This window comes from Cariama cristata, unplaced genomic scaffold (assembly GCF_000690535.1).
Source record: "Cariama cristata isolate BGI_N322 unplaced genomic scaffold, ASM69053v1 scaffold8301, whole genome shotgun sequence".
NCBI lineage: Eukaryota > Metazoa > Chordata > Aves > Cariamiformes > Cariamidae > Cariama > Cariama cristata.
The window spans coordinates 1-22,521 of NW_009597488.1; the positions used below are offsets into that span (position 1 = coordinate 1).

The 22,521-nt window shown below is 37.7% G+C and overlaps 1 protein-coding gene across 1 annotated transcript in view; it reads right to left on the bottom strand.

Moving 5' to 3' along the window:
* Window positions 1-169: 169 nt before the first annotated feature.
* LOC104155318 (ectonucleotide pyrophosphatase/phosphodiesterase family member 1-like) overlaps window positions 170-22,521 on the bottom strand; it is a gene marked incomplete at its 3' end in the record, with an annotated part of 35,677 nt that continues 13,325 nt past the window's right edge. Inside the window, 14 exon segments of the mRNA XM_009708905.1 lie at window positions 170-305; window positions 1,494-1,648; window positions 4,464-4,515; window positions 5,049-5,224; window positions 8,294-8,381; window positions 11,525-11,594; window positions 12,690-12,817; window positions 14,064-14,095; window positions 15,648-15,779; window positions 16,952-17,060; window positions 19,354-19,426; window positions 19,738-19,803; window positions 21,011-21,120; window positions 22,208-22,327. Coding sequence (XP_009707207.1) covers window positions 170-305; window positions 1,494-1,648; window positions 4,464-4,515; window positions 5,049-5,224; window positions 8,294-8,381; window positions 11,525-11,594; window positions 12,690-12,817; window positions 14,064-14,095; window positions 15,648-15,779; window positions 16,952-17,060; window positions 19,354-19,426; window positions 19,738-19,803; window positions 21,011-21,120; window positions 22,208-22,327 — 1,447 coding nt within the window.

Below are 22,521 nucleotides of genomic sequence, written 5' to 3' on the forward strand. Positions count from 1 at the left end.
AAGTGCCTAAAATATTTTTCTTTCTCATATGTTGAAGTGAACAGCAACAATTCAGCAACTCCTCCTTCATACTCTGGTTAGTTATCAAGAACATCTATAAAAGACTACATCTACTACATTACAAGTTAATTAAATCAGATACACTGTACAATGAAGGCAATGTACGTACTTGGAGGAGAAAGGAATCCATAAGTTAAGCGAGGATGATTGTTATAAAACAAGCATGTCTGATTATGATTGAAAGAAATACGAACATCCTTGTGTAAACAGCTGGAGGCATCCTCTGTAGCAGAAACCCATTTGTCCTATTAAGTAAGAAAACATCACTGGTAAAATGGATAGCTGACTTACCATAGTTCTCTCAGTGTGGGAGACTGCAGAACTCTAAATATTTAGCTGCAACTGCTTTTAATGGTGTGAAAGAACTTAACTAAGATGCAAGAATTGTTCCTGGTTTGTCAGTGGAAAACAAGCCCTCCCATCCAATTTATATATTTTGGAAATAAAGTGAACAGAACTGCAGCATTTCAGTCGAGTTCAGAATAGCGTCTTCCAAAGAGAACCTGAAGGTGCCCATTAGAGATAACCTGATCACTGTAAATGTACTTGTTCATGCAGACTAGGAATCAGAGGCGTCCAGATGTGTTGTTAGCCATCTCCCTCCACTGGGCCACTTGTTACAGTAACTGGTTGCTTCATGCCACTAACCTCAAAATATTTAGGATCAAGCAAATCTTGCCAGAGTTTAAATTTAATTATAACAGTCATTTAAAATCTATCATTCCCAGATAATCAAATTAAAATAACACCCTCTACTGTCCTAATTCCATTTAAGCATGACGTGGCTTCTAAATTTTTTCCGAACGGGAAAGGTCAACATAAAAAAAAAAATCACCTTTCATTCACAAGATCAGTGCCCTGCAAGAACAGGCACATCTTAGCATAGGGTTCAGGACAGCAAAGACCAGATTTATCTCCACCAACCTCTTTTTTCCCCACCTAATCAGGACAATCTTCTGAGAAAAGGATCAGATCAAGGCGTGAATGATTTAAGATAGTCCAGAGATTATTCTTTCAGAGGGATCCCACCACATTACAAACACTGCTTTAAGACCACAAAACCCATGTTGAGACCAGACTTTAAGGACAGTACTGGCAGACTGCTATAGCAGACCTACACTGCCATGCAGTAAGCCGGTGCAGACTCATTGGGCTTCTGTATCAATGGCAATGGGTTCCTCCTCTTGCTGGTGGATCTGCTTGCTCTGCAGGCAAAACTGCAGCTCACTCCAAGAAATAGAAAAGAGTCAAAGCCAATCCTTGAGAGGAAAGTGAAGAAAAGCTCATATAAAATTCCTCTTTTTATCTCATGTGGTTCTATGTAGTTCCCTGGGAAATAATATCATGAACAGATCTAAGAGGCATTCAGGAATAACTGGTATTCAAGCTTTTTACCTTTCAAGGTTACTTCTAACCGTCCTTCATATACTTACCTCTTTGTTAATGGTGTACGCACTCCACAGAGACATCCTGTAGTCCTTGCTGTACCCACTCACATAACGGTAATGGTAAAGGAGGCAGTAATTATGCCTCTTCTGCAGAACCCTGGGCCGTCCATAGGGCAAAGTAAATTTCTCTATATTTTTAACTGCAGCAGAAATAGTACTTGTTACATTTCAATCAATACTGGTTGTTAAGCATCTTTACACACCTAAGGTTGCCTCAATTTCCAACTGCCAAACAGAGAAGTCACATTAATGAAACAAAAAAATTCTCATTCTTATATCAAAGATAATTTTTGCCTTGACATGGAAACTATAAGTCAAAGCCAGTATAAAGCAATCATTTAAGCTTATACTGTACAAATTTATATTTAAAATAAAATCAAAGATAGTTTCCATGTCAAGGCAAAAATTATAAGTCAAAGCCAGTATAAAGCAATCATTTAAGCTTATACTGTACAAATTTATATTTAAAATAAAACATTTTCCCATTTAAAACAGGAAATGGATCTAAGTTGCAAAGTTAAGTCTTTGTTGACTTTGTGTTTCAGTTTAAATATATGTGGGATCTGCTTCTACTTAACATGTAGATGGGACAGTAATCAATTGTGATGATTTGAAATCTGCTGAGGGGATTTTAGTAGAAGCCACAAAGTCATATGTAAAAGTGACATTTAAAGGACCAAGAAGTACAGAGAGCTAAACAAACAATACAGTGAAGTACTGGTTGGATTTTCAGATGTGCAACAACTCGCTTTATAATGAGTGTGACAGTCAAAATCTTCCTTCTTCCTATCATGGATCACATCTCTTTAGAAAGTTTGTATACAGAGAAAGGTATCTCCAAATGTTTTATGTATGATACTGCACAGGGGTTTTGGCAGACTCTTGCCTAAGGCATTGCCTGTTTATTGGCCAACTACCACATCCAGTGGAAGAGTGAGGACTTTAAAACTGTATCAGAAAGAAGCTGTGTGGAATCAGCATAGGGTAAGTCATTAGACAGAAGCTGAGAAGTAAAGCAGAGTTAGCAACAGAATTACTTCAGAATCAATACCATTTATCTTAAGGAATAAACAAAGTAGTTACAAAACAGAGTCATAAGAAACACAAGCTCTTGCAACCATCTGCTGCAGTCAAATGTCAGCAGAAAGTTCCAGTTTAACCCCTAAGGTAGACTTCAATTTCATCAACACATTGAATATTTAAACTTTTGCCAACTGGAAACAAAGAAAAATAAGGTCTTCGAGTTCTCTGATGTAAAATAAAAACTGAGAAAGACTTGCATATCATGAAAATATTTTAAAATACAAAAATACTACTTTGCCTTCGAGAATGCAGGGATTTTCAATCATTACATGACTGGAATTATAAAGAAGGCAAAGTGTATTTTCCATCAAATAGATCACTACTAACCACAAATTAAGCAGAACTACAATTTCGAGGCAACTGTTTTAAATGGGGAGAGAAATTGAGCAATGAATGCTGCAGTTTTTTTTCCACAGTAATTCCACAACACAAAAAAACTATCAATATTATGACATTTATTTCTCCACCCATGAAGGAAAAGGCAGACAATCACATTTTTTCATGAAACTAAAGTAGCAGTTAATATTTCGGTGTTCTTACAGGCTGTTAAGTTACAACAATCAATGACAGAATATGCAAACTGAGGTAACTAATAAACTTGAAATAGTCTTAAGGAACATCTAGACTGGTTACTGGAATTATTTCATCTGTGATAATTCTTTTTATATCTAATTAAGTACTTAATTCATACAATTTATAAGGAAATTACTGCTATTAAGACCAGTGCTAAGTCAGGTCTCACTGATAATCCAAGCCAAAATCCTAGTGTTTCAAAAATGCAGGTTGAGAGCCTTAGGCTCCTATTTCTACAAAACAGCACTGAACTAGGTTATGCGCCTGGCCTTGCCATATATCTTCAAAGCTGGGTTCAACAAGGCACTCGGGCATCCACCTACACATTAGCAGAGTGTTTCAGTGAAACAGACTTAGGGGAAAGAACACTGTACCTTACTAACTGGATTTCATTCTGTTGCTCTCATGAGTGTTACAATACTGAGTTATTTTGGGACACATTTTAAAAAGATGCCCTGTTTGTGGAAAAGATTCAAGAAAGCTCTATTCACTCCTTGTGCCAGGACAAATGACACAAACTAACAGAAGCCTTAAGTTAGCCCTGAATAAGCAGCAAGTACTGGATCCTGCCTGTAACTGGCATTTAAGTCCAGTAGTGAGCTATGGTGGCGTGTTGCGAAATACAGTTTATTTGCATAAGAAACAAGGTTTCATGAACACACACAAGGTAAGGGCTCTATCAGCCTATTTCTCTTTGACAGCCGAATCCTCTTGATTTCATTTTTTAAGGTATTAGCACCAAGGGCTACATTCCATTTTGACTTATGGTTTTCATTAGTCTTATCTGCTTCATGCTCAAGATAGTTTATCTTGTTTTACGAATCATGAGCACATCTACAGCCTTGCAAACTGCAGCTCAAACATTGCATGTATATCCAAAGAATGGAAATAAAGTGTAAGACCACGTAACAACTCAACCATGTAAAATATCCCTTATGCTTCATTAAAAGTATGCTGCCATCATGATGTCAGTATTTGCAGGGATTTCTTATCTGATACTTCCTGATTGCTTTTGCTTCCCATTCTGAAATGCTCATTACTTCAGTGCCAGAAAATTCAGAAGTATCAGATAATACAAGTGCCATAAAGACAGATGTACAAGGATACACATCTATTTGAGAACAAATGGTTCAGTGAGACTATTTGAAAACTTCAGAACTATATAGTCCCAACAAGTATTCCAAAGAATTTTTACCTCATGTACTTGAGAGTTGCTCAGAAGTTTAGGCATCAAACATTTTATATTTAATAATTTTTACACCACTGTTGTAATTTTATATTGCTATCTAAAGTTCTTACCTTCTGTTTCAGTGAGATTTAAACGCTGATGAAAATCCCTGACTGGCAAGCCCTATAATTATAAAGCAAAAACAGTGAGATTCTACTAAGTGCTCTACAAAGCATATTATGAGCCACTACTACACTTAAAATACCAAATGTAACATCTGCCTTGCAAGTTATCCCTATTCAGAGCCCACTGGCATCTACTGGAGAGGGGCTATGGAGAATTTGTAGAAACAAATTGGTTTTGTCACAGGCAAATCTACAGCCTTGAAAACCACAGCCCAAACACACAACATTCACAGAAGGGAAGTTTCAACATAATTAAGTGAAGCAAGCAAGAAGATGCTTTCCCCATCAAAGCTCGCTTCTGTGGCATCTTGTAGGTTCTTCAGAGCTTTACATGACTACATAAGTAAACTGCAAAAATGAATATACAAATACAGGCTAGTGCCCACTAACCCCAGGCAATATTTGATTCTGAAACCAATAGTAGGGGACTGCAAAACTAATGGGTAAAGATAAACACTGGACAATCCAGAGGTTCACTCTTTGAATACAACAGACATCTCTCTCCACAACTTCATCCATTTCAGTACTCACCCCTGTCCTACAGGAGCAGCCAAGGCTCACTGAAAAGGCTCTTTGTCCCACCACAGAGCATTCAGAAGGGTGGCTTGTTTCTTTGGGGTGGTGGGGGATGTAAACAGGGTTCCTTAAAAGATGGTTTAGGCGTCCGTGAGTTCCATTGTTTGGGGCTGGTTTCAAATCAAGCAAATCTATGAAAGAATTCAAGTGGTATTAACAGGATGAGAAAGACTGTAATACACAGCTGCTTGTATTGTGATTACAAGTATGGGTGAGTCAATAAAGCTGCACTGCTTGCTGCTCATAACACCCAAACCAGAAAGCAATGTAACCCCTTTAAAAGGAAGCATGTATATTCTTAGCTAGGGCTTAGGTATTAATCTGCTTGTAAAGAGGGACACAGCAAGTGCAAAAAATGAGAGGCTTACATCTGAGGGGAATTGAACCTGCAGCACCCAAACTTGCAGTGGGGGACAGAATGGCAAATCTCAAACACATGAAGCAAGTGACTATGTAACATTGAAGCTTTGAGGAATAAGTTTGGGAGATTTTTGTTCTGGTTCTTTTAATTATCTGGAAATTAAATACATAAGCTTAAATTAACAAGCATCACTAAAGGGTAAAGCCATAAAAGAACCTAGACAGAACATAGGTTTCTGCTTACCGCTTAGGTCTAAAATGTTAAGTTTCAAAACTCTCAAAGTAGTCTAACCACAAAAACATCTCTACCCCACAAACACCTAAATCTCTGCCATTAAAGTAACTCAAACAACTAAAAGCTGCCGACCACCAATGCTCAGAGATACTTCAGACACCTTCAGAACACTGAATAGGTCAAGTCCTATTTCATGCTTAATCCTCACTAGCATTCATAGATTTGTTGTTCTTTCACTTAACTCATATTGAATCTATGAAATAAGATGTTTTCAAAACATAGCAAGTGATGAGACACACTTGTATCCAAAAGCTTGGTGTCTAGATCACTCACCTAGAACACATGAGTTAGAGATGAACTTCCCTACCTACATGGGGAACTGAACATATTTCTCCCTGCACTGTGCCACTCATATGTTGATGTCATCCCCTCCAGATCAAGCTGTTTTGCTTTGGAAAGAATAAAACAACTCTTCTAATCCTAGCAGTCCCTGCTCCAATGAATACATCACAAAGCAGTGAAAAGCCAAATCAGAACCAGTCCTGGAACTCAGGTCATCACTTCAACAGCTAAATTACATTGTTATGTTATAATACTATTATTTTAAGTGGAGCATCCAGGAATTCGCAACACCCCAGAAGTCCAAGTCTGGTAACTTGAACGCCTTGGAAAACATAAGTTGAAACTCCCCTATTCAGACAAGACAGTTGTACATATCTGGTGTTCATGCTTGAAGCACTGAGATGTTGGACAAATAGGAGACAGTATCTCTTCTCTGGCTGCACTTTGCAAGAAGATACAGCCAGGCACCTCCAAGATAAACGCTAGAGCCCCAAATGACAAGTGAAAGAAGATGCGTTTCTACAGTCCAGAAGGCATTGAAGGCCTTGGCAAGGAAAAGGCTGAGTAAGTCTCATCACTTCATTTTCTACCTGAAAGTCAATGTGCTGCCTTTTGCACATCCTATTCTTCTAATTCTTTCTATACAGGATGGAGGAAATCTAGACCTCAATGACTGCACTTAAACCATCTGATCTGTCACTGAACTGGCTTCACTGAAATGTCAGTAAGGATTCTACCCCTCCCATGCAGCATACACCGAACAGATTGGGGGGGCACAAGATGGCGGTTCAAGATCAACCATGACATAAGACAGCAAAGCATACGAGGCTGTAAGACACACTTCCTGATAATGACCTGTTCCCTATTCCAGCAAAGAATTTAAACACAGGGTTTAAATGTGGTATACCTGAATATCGCCACTGATCAAGCATGTGCAGTGCTCCCGTTAAATATTTTCTGGATCAAACCCTTTGGTAATACTTTGTCTCTCACAGATGCAGATGTTAGAGCAAGTATAGGTCCTGCCAAGAGAGAAGTAGGCAGGAAATAATGGAAAACAGGTTAAGACCTCAAGGGGAATAAACAAACAGGAAGCAGTGGGAATAGTGATAGACTTTTGGAGAAACCATGAAATACAGAACAAAGAGGGAACAAAGGAACAAGGAGTCATAGTAACACCGTGTTTGAAAGGGGAGGGGGAAGGTCCAAAGTGTCTAATAATTTTCAAAAAGAAACACCACTTCTCTGGTGCGATGTACTGTAGAGGGACAGAAAATAAAATGATTAATATCTGTATATGGAGTGGGCTGTCTGTGATCCTCAGATACAGAAGTAGACTGCATGGAACACAAATCAATCGCGAATTCTAGAGTGACACCATAGAGGCCTGAGAAATGGGAGATTTGATTATATCAGAGGCAACTAGCTCTAGAGCAAGACTCCAAAGCAATGGGACAGACTAACAAGACAGTTGCAGTCCCTCAAAAGACCAAAAAAGCGTATTTGAAACACCTGTTGTATTACACAATGAGAGTGGGCAGAGAAACATCCAAATCTAGTATTATAAGATACAACATATAAATTTAACAAGTGATACACAATGATGAAATTGGGAGGAGGTTTGTTATCTGAATCAAGCAAACAAAAATTTAAAACCCAAAGTTTCACCTGCATTAAAAAATTTATATTAAGTAACTGAAATTAATAATATGGTAAAGGAAAACAACAAATAGGAAAACAGATGACAAATTATAAGGAATTGTTCAAGTGTGTAAAAAGCAGCAGGAGTGACTGACACAGGCTTTCTGGAAACGAGCTGCCTGCCAGCTGCACCCATACCCATTACTATACTCGTTATTTATTGCTCTGCCTGAATAAGGTCACCTGAGTGATTAATCTGATAAAGCCTCTAGTTAGATATGAGAGAGAAATACCTCTTCTTGATTGTAGGGAGATTGTGAAGTAGTCAGTTTTAGTAGCAGTGAGTCAAAGCATTAGCTCTGGAGCAGCCAGAGGAACACAGGGTGACCAGTGGAAAGGCAACATACAAGGCGGCCTGACCAGTAGATCCTAAACAGCTGTTAGCTATTTAGAAGCTGGACCTTTCTCAGAAAAACAAACAGCTTTTTATTTGTGAAAATCAGTAGCAAGTCTTAAGGACAAATTTCTAAGGACACTGAAAAATGTGTTATTAGAAGATTTACAATGCCCCAAAGATACTATATTTTACTGAACAAAGATGACCCCCATCAATTGTACTTACCACACATTAAATTATATACTTCAATGTTTTCAAATGGATCAACTTGAGTACGAAACTTGAATCCTGGTCCAAAACCAATAAAGATAGCCTAGGATTTACAGAGAAAAGTAAAGTGGAACTCTAAGCCAAATTAAAATGGAAAATATCTTCATACTCAGAGGGCATTTTCTTCCAAGAACTTAATCTTTACTTTACCAACATAGTATGGATCAAGTCAGAAGCATGTTTTCTTTAAAAAAAGTAAATGTATAAGAATAATTTTTAGAACATCATAACAGTATTAGGAAACCCGATTCTGCCTCACTGATGTCTTTAAAAAGTCGCCTTCAGCCACTTATGAAGACCCCTTGTTCTTCCCTGCTCTTGAAGGAGTTAAATTCATTTTCTTAAATGCTTTAAGAGATTTAATGGAAATGTTGAGCCAATATAACCATCACATTTCATACCCTGTAAACAATTTGGAAGCATTTAACTTAAGGCTATAAAAATATCTGTTGGTAGCAATGTTTTAAATGGTTTAAGCAATGGCAAGATCCTAGGCTTCTACGCCTGGTTTGCAGCTGTTCTTTCTTCTTCTTGTACCACTTCCTGAGCTGTACTGGCACAAGCTATTCTGTAGCCATCCAGTGAACCTGATCCAGGAGTGAAGCCAGCTCAAAAAACCTTTTTTCCTGCTGGCTTGTTTCCTTCTGGTTCAGTTCCCTGACCTACTTAACACTGCAGCCTCACAAAGCTTGCACTAGCATATAGCAGGGTTTGCTGCAGGAACAAGAACAAGGCAAGGGCAGCAAATGCTTAAACTTAACTACTGCCAAAAAGATTGTTTTTAAACTTATCCCGATATATTCCGCTTATTTTTAATTAAATGAAACAGATTGCATCTATCTGTTGTATCAAGGTACTGAATAAGTGATGGATGTTTTGCACTCTGTAGCACCTTCCTGGGTAAGATATCAAAGCTCTTTGCAAACAATGCAATTGTCTCAGATTTCACAGCTGTGTGGCAAAAATAAGAGGCTAAAAACTTAACTCAAGTTCTTTTGAGATTAAAGCATAATGCAGGCTGTCATTCTCCAGCTCTTGATACTAAAATCTGTAGTCTAATAATTTACTCAACAAGACTAATTTGAACCAAATGAAGTAGGAACATGCTACCTCCTTTCTGTTGAACTAGGTAATTACAGAGTATGAAATTTATGCTGCTATAATGTTAGCCACAAAAGGATAAGTTATAACTGTTTTAAGACCAATTAGGGATGCTATGAACTGACAATCCCAAGTCTGGCAAAAAGTCTGAATAGAGTCAACTACTAAAAAAAATTTACATAGTCAATTTGTAGCAGAGAGAATATATTAAACTGGCATTTGGCATCACATGGCCTTGCTGGTTGTAACCCATTACTAGGTATCCTATCAACAGGTTGTCGATTGCCAAATTGAGGAAGAAGAGTAGGTCTGGAAGGGTAAACCAATACAAAATTAACACAGGTTTTAGATAACATTTTTTTAAAAGACAGTTTGATATCAACACTACGTAATTCTTAGAAGCCTGATTTTCCATGTCTTGTAGAGCAATCTATGCCTTTCATGGACTATGTAGGTCTCTTCATAAAACCTGTTTTCAATAATTTTTTGAATACAGGTTTTTCTATAGATGTGTTTACACATATTCACTGTAATAGTACCAAATACCTCACAACTATTAGTGGATTTTATCCTGAAAATAGCTTTTTGAAATGAAGAGTATTGCCTTTCATTGATAGCAGAAACTAAAGCAGAGGATGGGTTAAGTGACTTCTCCAAATTAGACAGAGCTGACCAAGGATCTGCTTTCATGTTTCCCTGTGATCTCTTCCAATTTGTCATTAAAGACAAGAATTTCAGGACTCTATTATAAACATGGCTGACATTCTCTCAAGACAGTGATACATAGTCTATCATGACACAGCAGAATTACAGAGTTGGGAGATCATTTAGTCAACTTTTGCAAGAGACAAAATCAAAAGTAATCATGTTATTTCTGAAAGATGCTTGTCTAACCAGTCTTTAGGTAATTCATCTCATGGAAGCTCCACAGACTTCCAGGGCAAACTGCTGTACTCACTAATGGTTAAAAGATGTTTTCTAATAACCAAATCAACTCTTCTTTATTGCAGTTTAAGCCTGTTACTTCGGTTCTTAGGTAACCAAGAAAACAAAGAATGGACTAGCCTTACAGACCAGGGGACTGACTGGCTAGCAAACAACCTTGCTTGCAAGGGCCTGGGTGACATATTTGACAGCAAGCTGAACATCAGCCAGCAGCACACCCTGGCAGCAAATAAAGCCAACAGCATCCCATGCTGCATAAACAGAAGCTCAGTCAGCAGACTGAGGGAAGGGATTATCCTTCACTACGCAGCATTTCTTTAGGCCACATTGGGGTACTGCACCTCCAACATAAGAATGACATCAATAAGTGATCATAACACATTCAATGGAGGCCCCCCAAGGTGGTTGGAAGCTGAGGCTCTTGCCCTGTGATGAGGAACAGGGCTTGTTCAGCATGGAGAAGAGACTGCTTCAGGTGGACCTAACAGCAGTCCTCCAGTACCTACATCACCAAGGAGATAGAGCCATGCTCTTCAGTGCGACACAGTAGGAAGCAGAGAGACAACAGGTATAAATTGAAACAAAAAGGGTTCCGGCTGGCTATAACTAATGCACATTTACACCAGGAGGACAGCCAGGCAGTGGAATGGACTGGTCAGAAGTTGTGGAGCCTCCGGCCTTTGCAGTTTTGAAGATGCAACTGCATAACGCCCTGAGTAACCTGGTCCGATCTCAAAGCTGGCTGTTTTGCATTGGAGGTGGGACTAGAGACCTCCCAAGGTCCCTTCCAATCTGAATTCTTTTAAAATCTGTATTTGACAATTTGATGAGATAAGTTTTCTCTTTTCTTGCTTTTAATGTTACAACAAAACAACTTGGTACAACTTTATAGTCCTACCAGCACAGTGAAATCTCTGGGGTAAGTCCTGTTGGGTTTTTGCCCAATTCTTATGGACAGCAGAATCCCACCCTATGTGGGTTACCCAGCACATCAAAATAGCAATCCTACAAATGCTTGATTTCTTTAATTACAGATGGAATAGTGTCACCAATCTTAAAAAAAAAGATCTCAGCACCCAGCAAACACAACATTCAGAAATAGGAGCCAAAAATAAGAGCAAGCATAAGCTTCAGTCTCACCTGCATACTGGGGAAGCGATTGTCTGAACCATGGAATCCACCCGTGCAGCTTTTAATCTCAAGCGGTTTCCTATAAAAAAATTCAGTTTATATAACTCACACTTTACAAGTCATATCAGTATAAAATACATTCAGTGATGCATTGTTTACTTGTCTATTTGAAGATTCTTAGAGGCTTGTCCCTAGGGAATAGAATGTCTTTAAGGTCTGGAAGAGAATGCTTTTACAATCAGAATGATAGTTTTCTCTGCAAATGTTATCCCTTTGGAATTCTCAAGAGTCCAGAGTCATTTTAAAGTCAAGTATCAGATGACATATGAACAAAATGTTTGTTCTCAGGATAACAGATTTTCACTTCACTCCCGTTTGGGTAACAGAAATTTACAGTACTTTATGTAAGTAGATTTTTAAGACTGTCAGTTTTTTTAAAATGAACACTGTAATGTAATTTAAAGCATTCAGCTGGGCATCTTACAGTCTAATAAAAACAAATCTCCAACACATGCCAGGTCCATACATATTATTTAAACATGTACAGTTCTAGTAACCCAAACCTGATTTGCATGACTTGGACACGTTTACAGTGTTATACAACAGGACTTACTGAATACATGGACTGAAGAACTCTTTCATGATGAAAGCCCTAGAGTATCACAGTGGTGTTCAAAGATGTATTACTATAGCAAGCACCATTATTCTGGGAGTTGTAAATTAATTGGTCAGAACATGCAAGGTAACTAACAACAGTGGGCTCGGTAACTTCAATGTATACCAGTGGATCACTCGCAAGACTGATTCAACTGAGTAGTTATGCACATGCTTAGCTTTCATGACTCACTTTGGAACTTCCTAAAACATGGCAAGATGTGCTCAAGTATCTGACAAAGGGGACTGTAGTTTCTAACATTTGTGCCACAAAGCCTGCCACTACCTGTGTACTCAGCAGGGAGAGTATCTATGGCTGCCAGTTTAGAATTGAGCCTCCTCAGGCCAGCAAAAACTGTAGAGAAAAGCATGCATCATTTCTTTGCAATATGCCTTTGCTATGACAAACAAGAATACCATGCTCCAATAGCTATCATTGAAATCAAAGCATCTGGAAGAGAAAAGCTAGGAAAAAACAAGTTATTTGCTGTATAGTCAAGTACTGAAAGCTATAACTTACCTAGCAAGCTGCCATTGGGAGTCTAAATAGAAGTGCAATGGTTCAATCCGGTCATTATAGGAATAATGGAAACGCTTGGGTAGCAGCTGTTTCATATAAGCTTTGAAAGGCTGATGTGGTTCTATGCACTGAAATGTTTAAATAAAAATGTAAAATGTACATTTCAAACTTTTGCTTATGTGACACACAGTTCTTATAAAGCACTTCCATTGAAAAGGGTCTGCAATAACTTCCACTAAGGACAACGAGACTCCATCAGGTTTGGAGTCATATGGTCTGGGATATAAATATTAATAACTCTTTAAATAACAAATAGTGACTGGTTTTGCGTTCAATATTTATTAGAAGAATATTTATATTGGATTATTGACATAAATAACTTTTTTCTTGCAGCCTACAATTGTACAGAACTGAAGAGTACTGCTTAGAATTAATAAAGAATTACACTGAGACATGAACATCATGATACTTTCACAAGTGGCAGGAGACTACACAGTGCAATAATTCTACAGCTCTATAATGCAAAGTAACAGACATTCAAAGGGGTTTTAGATTGGTCACTTAGGGACAAATAGATTTTTCCACCAACTAAGATGCATTAATGATTTGGAAAAAAAACCAAACAAAAACACCAACAAAAACACAAATGAAAAAATCCCTCTACTGCAACATTGGAATTTTTGAATAGTGAAGTCATCTATACAAACAGAATAGCTCTCACCAACAGCGGTGTCTGCACAACTGAGAGGCAAACAGATAGTGGTACAGGGATGAGAGCAGAAGCCAAGTATATAGCAGAAAAGCAAATTCCTTAAGCTGGAACTGACAAAAAAAAAATCATATCCTCTCTCAAAGCTGTTTATCAAAAAGGTGTGAGCAAGAAAGTCTTCTGCTTGTCCAGGAAACAGAACTGAACTTTACACTGACTTGGCCCTCAGCCAGCTCCTTAAGCCGGAACTGACAAAAAAAATCATATCCTCTCTCAAAGCTGTTTATCAAAAAGGTGTGAGCAAGAAAGTCTTATGCTTGTCCAGGAAACAGAACTGAACTTTACACTGACTTGGCCCTCAGCCAGCACAGTCCAGATACACAAGTTCTCCAGTTTGAAGAGCAACACAATACAGTTAGTGAAAAGAAGTCAACACAAAACCTTAGTTAATGCACAACCACAGATAGCCATATGATACCTTACTCAGCTTTGACCTTCCCTTCCCCTGCATGGAACTACTTTTGCTGTTGTTGTTAACTGTATAGCATATGGAAGGACACTGATTCAAAGTCCTATGTAAGTGCCCCAGCAAACAGCTGATGCTATAAAATATCTGTAAACGTCAGTAGAAATTAAGCTAGAACAACAGGTAAGACTACACTTACTGTGAGGTTTCTGACAATGCCTTCATAATTAACTGGAAGAATCATATGTAAGAATTAGTCACCTAAGTTGAAAAAAAAATCAGATTTAAAATGAAAGCATTCCCATCACATAATATAATTAGCTTAGTTTCAAAATATTTCTGGACATAAGAAATAATTTTTCCAGAATGAAAACCATATGGAACAACAACAAAAAAAAAATCACTAAACTGTCAAGCCATTGCTTTTATGAAATTTTAGTTCACAATCTCTCTTCCCCTTGTTTACTTTAGAGCTGTAAAATTTTAAACTATAGTAGCCACAGTCAGAAACATAATCTGAGAAGTAAGTTTTCAGAGAGGCAACTAAATGCTGTGCTAATCAAGCTGCATTTTTCCTGCTTACTAATAAATTCCTAAAGAAAAATACAACTATCAGAAGAGCAGTTTTATCTGGCAAGCATCCTTAGATAGCCAAGTGCAAGCTGGCTAAGATTCAGATTCTTGGACTCAAGCTAAAAGGGACTATTACATCATTCAGCTTGACGTTTTGTATAACACAGGCCCACCACATTTCACAGTTACTCTGTCCTGAGTCTGATATCCAATGCTTGACTAAAGTACATAAAGGATTACACTGGCAAGGGAACCATTAATAATCCCTGCATAGATATATGCAGTGCTACAAAAATAGCTATGCTACTTCATGAAAATGGTGCACGTGTCAAAAGCAGGAGATACTCTGCTTTTCTTCCTGAACTTGTTTCTCCAGGGAGAACCTGGAACTGCATTTCACTCCCACGTTCTCCAAGGAAACATTTAAAACAGTTTAGAATAGCATCAAGCAATGAGGTAAACAGGACTTAGAGTCACTGGTGTTGAGGTCTACAAGTTTTAAAGGGCACAGAGAACAATAATCTAGATAGAAAAAAACCAACTTATGAAACATGAAGGCAACACCTGCATTCAACATTAAAAAGTACCAAAACTTGCAGGCATTAAATGTTCACCTAAAATGAGGCTGCATAACAAATCAAAGTTTAACATTTGTAAGCATTCATTGATTATTTTTTTTACTCAGATTCATTATATTAGGTTTATTTGCAGTCTACTCAACTGCTGTCAGGCTATTAGGCCATTTTTTAAATAACTAGGAAATACATTACAATACTTATAAACTAATTTGTAAAAGATAGTAACAAATCTCACATTCCTTTAAGACAGAAATATGGCAAATTTTATATGTAAACTGCTAAATGGGGAAACAAGGCAAGACACAAGGGTGGGACTTTTGGGCTGTCCTGAGCACCAAAGATCTGATTCAAAAGAAATGCCATTCACAAGGCAAGAGCATTTGCAGTCAATTACTCTGAGGCAGCCTGCAAAAGCAATCTGTAGGATTCAAATACACTTTCAGACCTGCAAACTCAAATGGTCTTAAAAAATGCAGGTGCACTACTCAGTATTTCCTCTTCATCTTTATCCAGGTTGTCCCTAGTTGACCTTCACTCAGGTTTACCAATGGAATATGTGGATCCTAAGTTTGTATTCGTAAAGTACAAAAGCATATAACTGAGTAACAAAAATTAGTTTAGCAATTACATACAAGAGAAATACTCATCTGGAACATTATTAGGTCTTAAGCGAGCTGCAGGACCAGGTACTACTATGAAATCTTGAACATCATCCAGATAGCTGTTCAGATATGCTGTTTTTCTGCAGCTCCCCGCTTCCATCCCTGCAAAAGAAAACAAATTTTATTTGAAAAAACGGAACATCAATGTAGAGTAGCCTTGCTGAGGAGACATGTAACTTAAGTTGTAGAAGTCAGAAATGTAATTTCTCAGGTCTTTATCAGCAACCCCAAGACATCTGATCCAAGGAGACAACAATACTTATGTATGCAAGAAAACAAAACACTACACAGGTACACACAGTCACCCATTTCCTCAGCCAAGAAAGACACGTCAATTGAATAAATAGACAAATTTTCTTCTTAAACTCATAAGATTTTTTCCCTTCAGAGAACAGTAGGAATGGTCAGACCATATATTCATTTAGCCCAATATCCTACCTAATAGTGTTCAGTAACATGTCTAGAGAAATACCCAATAAGCACAGCAACTATGGACTGATCTTCCTCACACTGTTCCTTATCAGTTTCCAGAAGTCAAAGGAACTTTGATTTGCATATTGCATTTGAACTCTTATTTTTAATAATTCTTGACAGGTTTATCATCTATTAATTTTGTAAATATTTTTTAAACCTGTACAGGTATTTGGTTTGGATCATTCCCAGTGGTAATGAGTTGTGCAAGTCAGTTTTGTGCTGCATGGAACTGTGCTTATATTTTGTTTGTCAGGAAAAGAAGCAGAAAAAATGTATTTGTAAAAATATATAACTTATCATAGAAATAATTCTAGAAATACAGAAAAGCTATTACAGAAATAAATCAGTGTCTCATACTGACAGCCTTCTAATAATGGATAAGGGAACTGATAACTGACTGAAAAGATATCGCTTGTATTTTCACTTCTTCAGCAATTTGCAAACTATTGCTGTGTAGTGTAATTAAAAGAATAAAATGAAATTTTTTTTTTTTTACACTTCACATTTTTTTATTCTATTTCTTTTATTGGCTAGCAATGATCACCAAAGGAATTAGGAATAAAATATGAAAACTATTTAATCCTTCCTTCTGTTCTCCGTGTCTTCCCCCCTCCCCTCAAAACAGCCTGATTCTCACTTACACTGATTATCTCTTACACCAACTTGATAATATAAAATGTAATTTCTAGGTATTAGCTACTTCGTTAACCTTGACAGAAGCATGCAAGTATAAACTCAGAATATTACTTTATAAAAACAGCTCTTCAAAATTTTGATATATTTTCTAAAATCAAATTTACCATGATCTGATATAAAAATAATGTTCAGGCATTTATGCAAGTTCATTTGCTTGAGACCATCCATCAGCATCCCTACTATGTTGTCCACTCTCTGTAATGCCACAATGACCTGCAGGACAAAAACAGGAATGTAAGGTAAGTGTTAACCACTTTAATCAAAAATAATTTATTTTTAGGGAGAGTGAATAAATTTAAACTGTAACAGTTTAAATTGTAACAGTATGTGTTAATAAAGAATAAGAAGGTCTTCCTATAGACTATTCAAGTCTGAAAGGATGGGAAGTTCAGGCTACAGGGTGCCAGGGGAAGTTCAGGCTACAAATCAGGAGGCATTTCTTCACAGAAAAGAGTCATTAGGCATTGGAATGGGCTGCCCAGGGAGGTGGTGGAGTCACCATCCCTGGAGGTGTTTAAGAAAAGACTGGACGTGGCACTTAGTGCCATGGTCTGGTTGACATGGTGATGTTAGGGCAAAGGTTGGACTCAATGATCCCAGAGGTCTCTTCCAACCCCAAATCAATTCTGTGATTCTAGATGCAGTCCAGACATAAATGGAAGGACACAGGGGACCTGCACTGTGCAGTAACCCCCAAACTCATGAGACAGAGCACAGATAGCACACACTAACGGGAAGAACTGTGAGGACAGGAGACTTAGAGAAGTAGGAACAGGCAAAAAGCAGGTTTAATGGGGAATTGAGAATGCTCTTAGTTGTACACCCTTTAGATGCATAGTCTTTGCATCTACTGAGAATGGACTCAACAGAAACACCTATATTGCTAAATAAAAACGGGAGCCTGCAGACTGCCTAGCACCTGCGCTGTTCAGGGCTATCTCCATCTACAGCAGACTGGCTATATCTATACTACACAGCTCTTAGCCCCAATTTTTTCTGGGCTCCACACCATGCTAAGACACAGCTACACATTTTCATGTGTTATTTCAGTTGAAGACATCAAAAAACAAATAAAAAAACTAAAACCCCTAGGTTATAGCCAGTGAGGGTGGTTTTAAAGTATGAAATTGAGGACATTTGTTGCATTACCAGGGGCACAGACAAGGACAAGAGGGAATGCCTAAGGGTACAGATGCTGATGTGAGAATACCAGAGGGCTGAAGAGAACAGAGGAAGCCAAGCCAGCAGCACTCTTCCTTAAAATCCCTGGAGCAAACTGTCCTTGAAATTGTGCCTATGTTAGTCTCAGAGCAAACTAGTTTAAAGGGACTGAAATAGCCAAAGAATAAGCTACCAGTCTAGCACCGTTCATGATCAGGGGTCTGGCATTCAAGCTGACTTGCCTAGGTACAGCCACTGGGGCTACTTTTGAATACTTGCTAAGTAAACAAAATTTTAAAAGTACTTTTAAATTATATCATGCTGTTACCTCATTGAACCAGTTGTATAACCTGTCTTGCTTTGTGTCAACAAAGATGAGATTCTCTTGGGGAAACTTTCTCTCCAGAGCATTCATGACATACAGAACTTTAGATCCACTTATTAACTGAAGAAAAGGATAACCAATTTAAACACATCCCCCGTACTGCAGTTCCAATTAGTTGTCTGCTACTTCACTAGGCACTTACAGTCATCTTACAGTTCCTTACAGGAACAGTAACTGCTCACAGCTCAAGAGAAATTGGCAAGAGCTTTTTACTCTTGTCACCACTGAGGTTAAGTACCTGGTTAAGATGCTCAAACTTCCTGACCAGTCAAGACAGGAGAATTTTACAAAGTTCCTGAATTTCCAAGAGCTTTTAACAAACCGAAGTGAAAAATGCAAAGGAAAAATGTAAAGCTATTTAGCACTTTTGAAAACAGTAGCAGTCCCAAAGTCTTCTTGTTTATACAATAGGTACACCACAGACTGATGGGGTGAATATCCCTTTTATCACCCTCTTTCCGAGAAGGTATAAAAAAAAAATCTAACTGCAGGGAGATAAGACCAATATGCTTCTAACCTCTGCACAGAGACTGAGGGAAAAATAATTACAATTATAACATGAATACTTAACCACAAAACTTGGACCATTGCTATAAAAATCTCTGTTCTTGCTAAATTGGAAGTATACAAACTTTCTGTCCCCCTCCCAAAGCACTAAAATCAACATAAAGAATTAGTAGCAGAAGATAAAACAACATACAAGACATACCCAAACATGCTTTGGCAATTTAAGTTATTGAAATGAAGAAAATTAAATTTAGACTTATTAAATAGGCTGTTTATTACATGCTTTGTATCAGTGATAATTGTAGATAGGCTGAATATTCACAAATTTTTCCTAATAAGCATACTGAACATGGTCTTGGTTAATCTAAAATGAATTATGGAAATTTATTATCGAGCCAGAGCAAAGTTTCAAATTAAAAAAGAAAAAAATTAAGAAACTATAAAACTACTTACTCCGCTGCTTACTGGTCCAAACTTATGGCCTGAGGAATCTGGTTCTTCTAAATACAGAGTGTAAAAGTGTGGTCTATATCAAACAGTACCAAAAATGTAATATTTTACATACACGTTGAGACAGTTTGAAGATAGTATATTTCAACAATGGATATCAAACATTGGAAACACCACTGTCATTCAGGGGAAGGAGACATTAAAGGGAAAAATCAAGAAATGTAACTTAAAAATTATTTTAGTCACAGAAACAGGCTTGCATTAAATAGTCCTTTAACATTGTTAGACTAACGCATAAGACGTTGTTTAAAGCTGAAATCATATTTACAGAGCAATTCATTGCAATACTACTTGAACAGGAACTTACACTTGTAATTGTGTACCTACCTTTCATCTTCAGGCAGCTGCAGCCAGCGAAGAACAGTTACCACCCTTTCTTCAAAGGGGATTGAGCTATATCAGAACAATACAAGATCAACCTAACAGTCCCAAGAGCTAAAAAAAATTTTAGTCACATATTACAAAAATTAATGTACTTCAGCAGAGAAAATTGAATTCAACTGGATGCCATTAATGGCTATTTAGCAGGATGCATGTTTACCTATGCTAATTGCCTGTGACTCTACAGGAGTTAACGGCCTGATCTAAAGCTCCCTCGAATATTGTCCCTATTGATTGCAATGTGATTAGAATAAAGCTCCCTGTATAATGAACAAAAACGATACTAAGAGAGTAATTGGCTCACAAGGTGCAAAATCATGTGCAAGTTTTCATTCCAGTATTATGTTTTGAAAAAGTTTTGGTCTGGGGTGGTTTGTGTGTTGGTGTTTGGGTTTGTTTTTTTAATTTTAAACAGTTTGAATACAAGTTCTCATCTTATGTCACAAAGTAGATGCTCTATATCAATTGCTGGAGTAGACCAACAATAAGCATGGTGACCTGTAATAATACAAGGCACCCACAAAGCTGCTTAACACAAGTAACAACATTAACACAAGTTCCAAGTGAAATAAAAACATGGGTAGTAAGTCAAGAATCAGAATTGCCATGCTATATGAAGGGTGTAGGAAGAGAAAATCATTCTAGGAAGACAGAAGTCAAAAGCCCAATTTCTTGGATGGGATTTGAGATTAAATGGTGATAAACAGATTTATGTATAATTTTCATTAGGTAGAAAACAGTTAATTGCAGTGAAGAGCAATCACTGACTAAAATATGACTGCCTTAATGTGAAATATTTTCAAAATTTGCAATGAAAATAATTTTACCTCAGAGCAATTTACCACAGTCAACAGTAAAACTTTAGTTTTCATGGACAATATCACATCAAAACCTGAATCATTCACTTTGAGAAATTTGGATTGAATGACTCTAGACACACCCACAAGATTTTTATAAACAGAAGAGCACTAAAGCTTCAAAGTTGGCTGTTCCTAAACTTGATTTTTCCACATCTTTCTGGTAAAATGTTTGCTGAGGAATGACAAAATGATTAGACAAAGAATCTATATTATACTCATAACATTAATTGGATCCTATCGTTCTTCACATTGCGTACAACTATTTAGAAAAGCAGGAAAAAATTTATGCTTTCTCTGGCATCTGTCCCATTGCAACAGTTAAAGTAAAATATTCATCCAAGATGCAGGAGTTTACATACCTATTGTATTTTTCATACAGGTTTGGAAAGGTTCCATTAACTGCTACATCTGATCCAGGCCAAAAGAACGTACCCGCTTTTAGACCTTGGTACATAGCCGTTAGCCAAATCTGCAGAAGAACTGCCATCGTTAGTGCAGATCACTGAATTAGCTGAGTAACTGCCAGATCCACTACCACCCCCGCACCTTTTCAGCAAGATCAAAACCTAAAAATGTGAGTGGAGCACCTCTGACAGTCAATCTTGCACGTCATCGCTATCTGTGGTCCAGATATACCTTGCAACCTGATTCCTTATGGCAAACACTGACATCCCTTCTGCTGCTACACCGGAGGGAGCCAGGACAGAAGCAGGAACCACTATCTCCCATAGATGGAGTGGTCATGCAATGCTAGAACCATGGCTGAACACCAGGAAGGGGAAATGTCTCAAGAACCATGAAGCAAGAAGGGGTGGGAATGTTCTGAGGACCTAATCCCCACATACTCTGAAATATGGGAGCAAGACTTGGGTCAACTCTTCCAATTTTACTGCTGATCTTATGATTTGCAGATTTCCATCTGCCTTCTGCATCTTTTCCTGCCTGATTTGTACACGACTTTCTTCTCAGTGGCCTGCAAAGTCTACACTTGTACGTTCTTTCCTAAAAAAAGAAACCTCCATCCTCCCCACATCACTAAATAGTTGCATCTGTTCCCTTGCTACTCTTCAGGCTAGCATTCACTCAAACTTTCCCATGCCACTTCATTTTGATGGTAGTCTCAGCAGATTTGCCATAGCTGTATGATTGAACAGACATTTTCTTGTAAAATCATGCTTTTACACTAAGTAGTAATTTGAGCAGAGTGTAAACCTTTACTACTGCTTCTTACTAAAGCTAACTGGTCTGGCCATTTCCTCAGAAAAGTTAACTGCAAGCCAACTTCATATTAAAAACAGAACAAAGTCTGGTATCTCTATTAGTTATTTTAAGTAAGTTTTCTCCTTAGAGAAAATTCCATTTAAGTTCAACAAAATCTGTTACACTTTCAGTTGTCATTTTGCAGCTCCAGTATGGCAGTTCCTAATCATGCTGAGTAATGCTTCTTGGCTGACTTAGAAGTACCCTCTGTACTCTTTCAACATCACTATGCATCCAAGTGATATTGAATAACATAACAGGCTGATGTACATTCTCAGTGGTGTACTAATACTTACAGGCTGTCCTTGGTACCACTGGGGATTAAACTTCTCCTCACTTCTAAGGGTGAAGGATGCATTTCTCTTGGGGTCATACATCTTGTTATCTATAATACCATGAGATTCAGGATACAGCCCCTATAATTCAAAGCATACATTGTCACAATGTTATAAAGAAACTTCTGGCTACACAGATGTTCATTAAACAAATATGTTCAGTGAATAATCTATATGTGACTTCACCATCACGACCTCAAGACCCAAATTCAGCAGCACCACCTACCATTGCCACCAAGCCCTACCTTCCAATTCTTAATTGCTTCTCAGTGAGA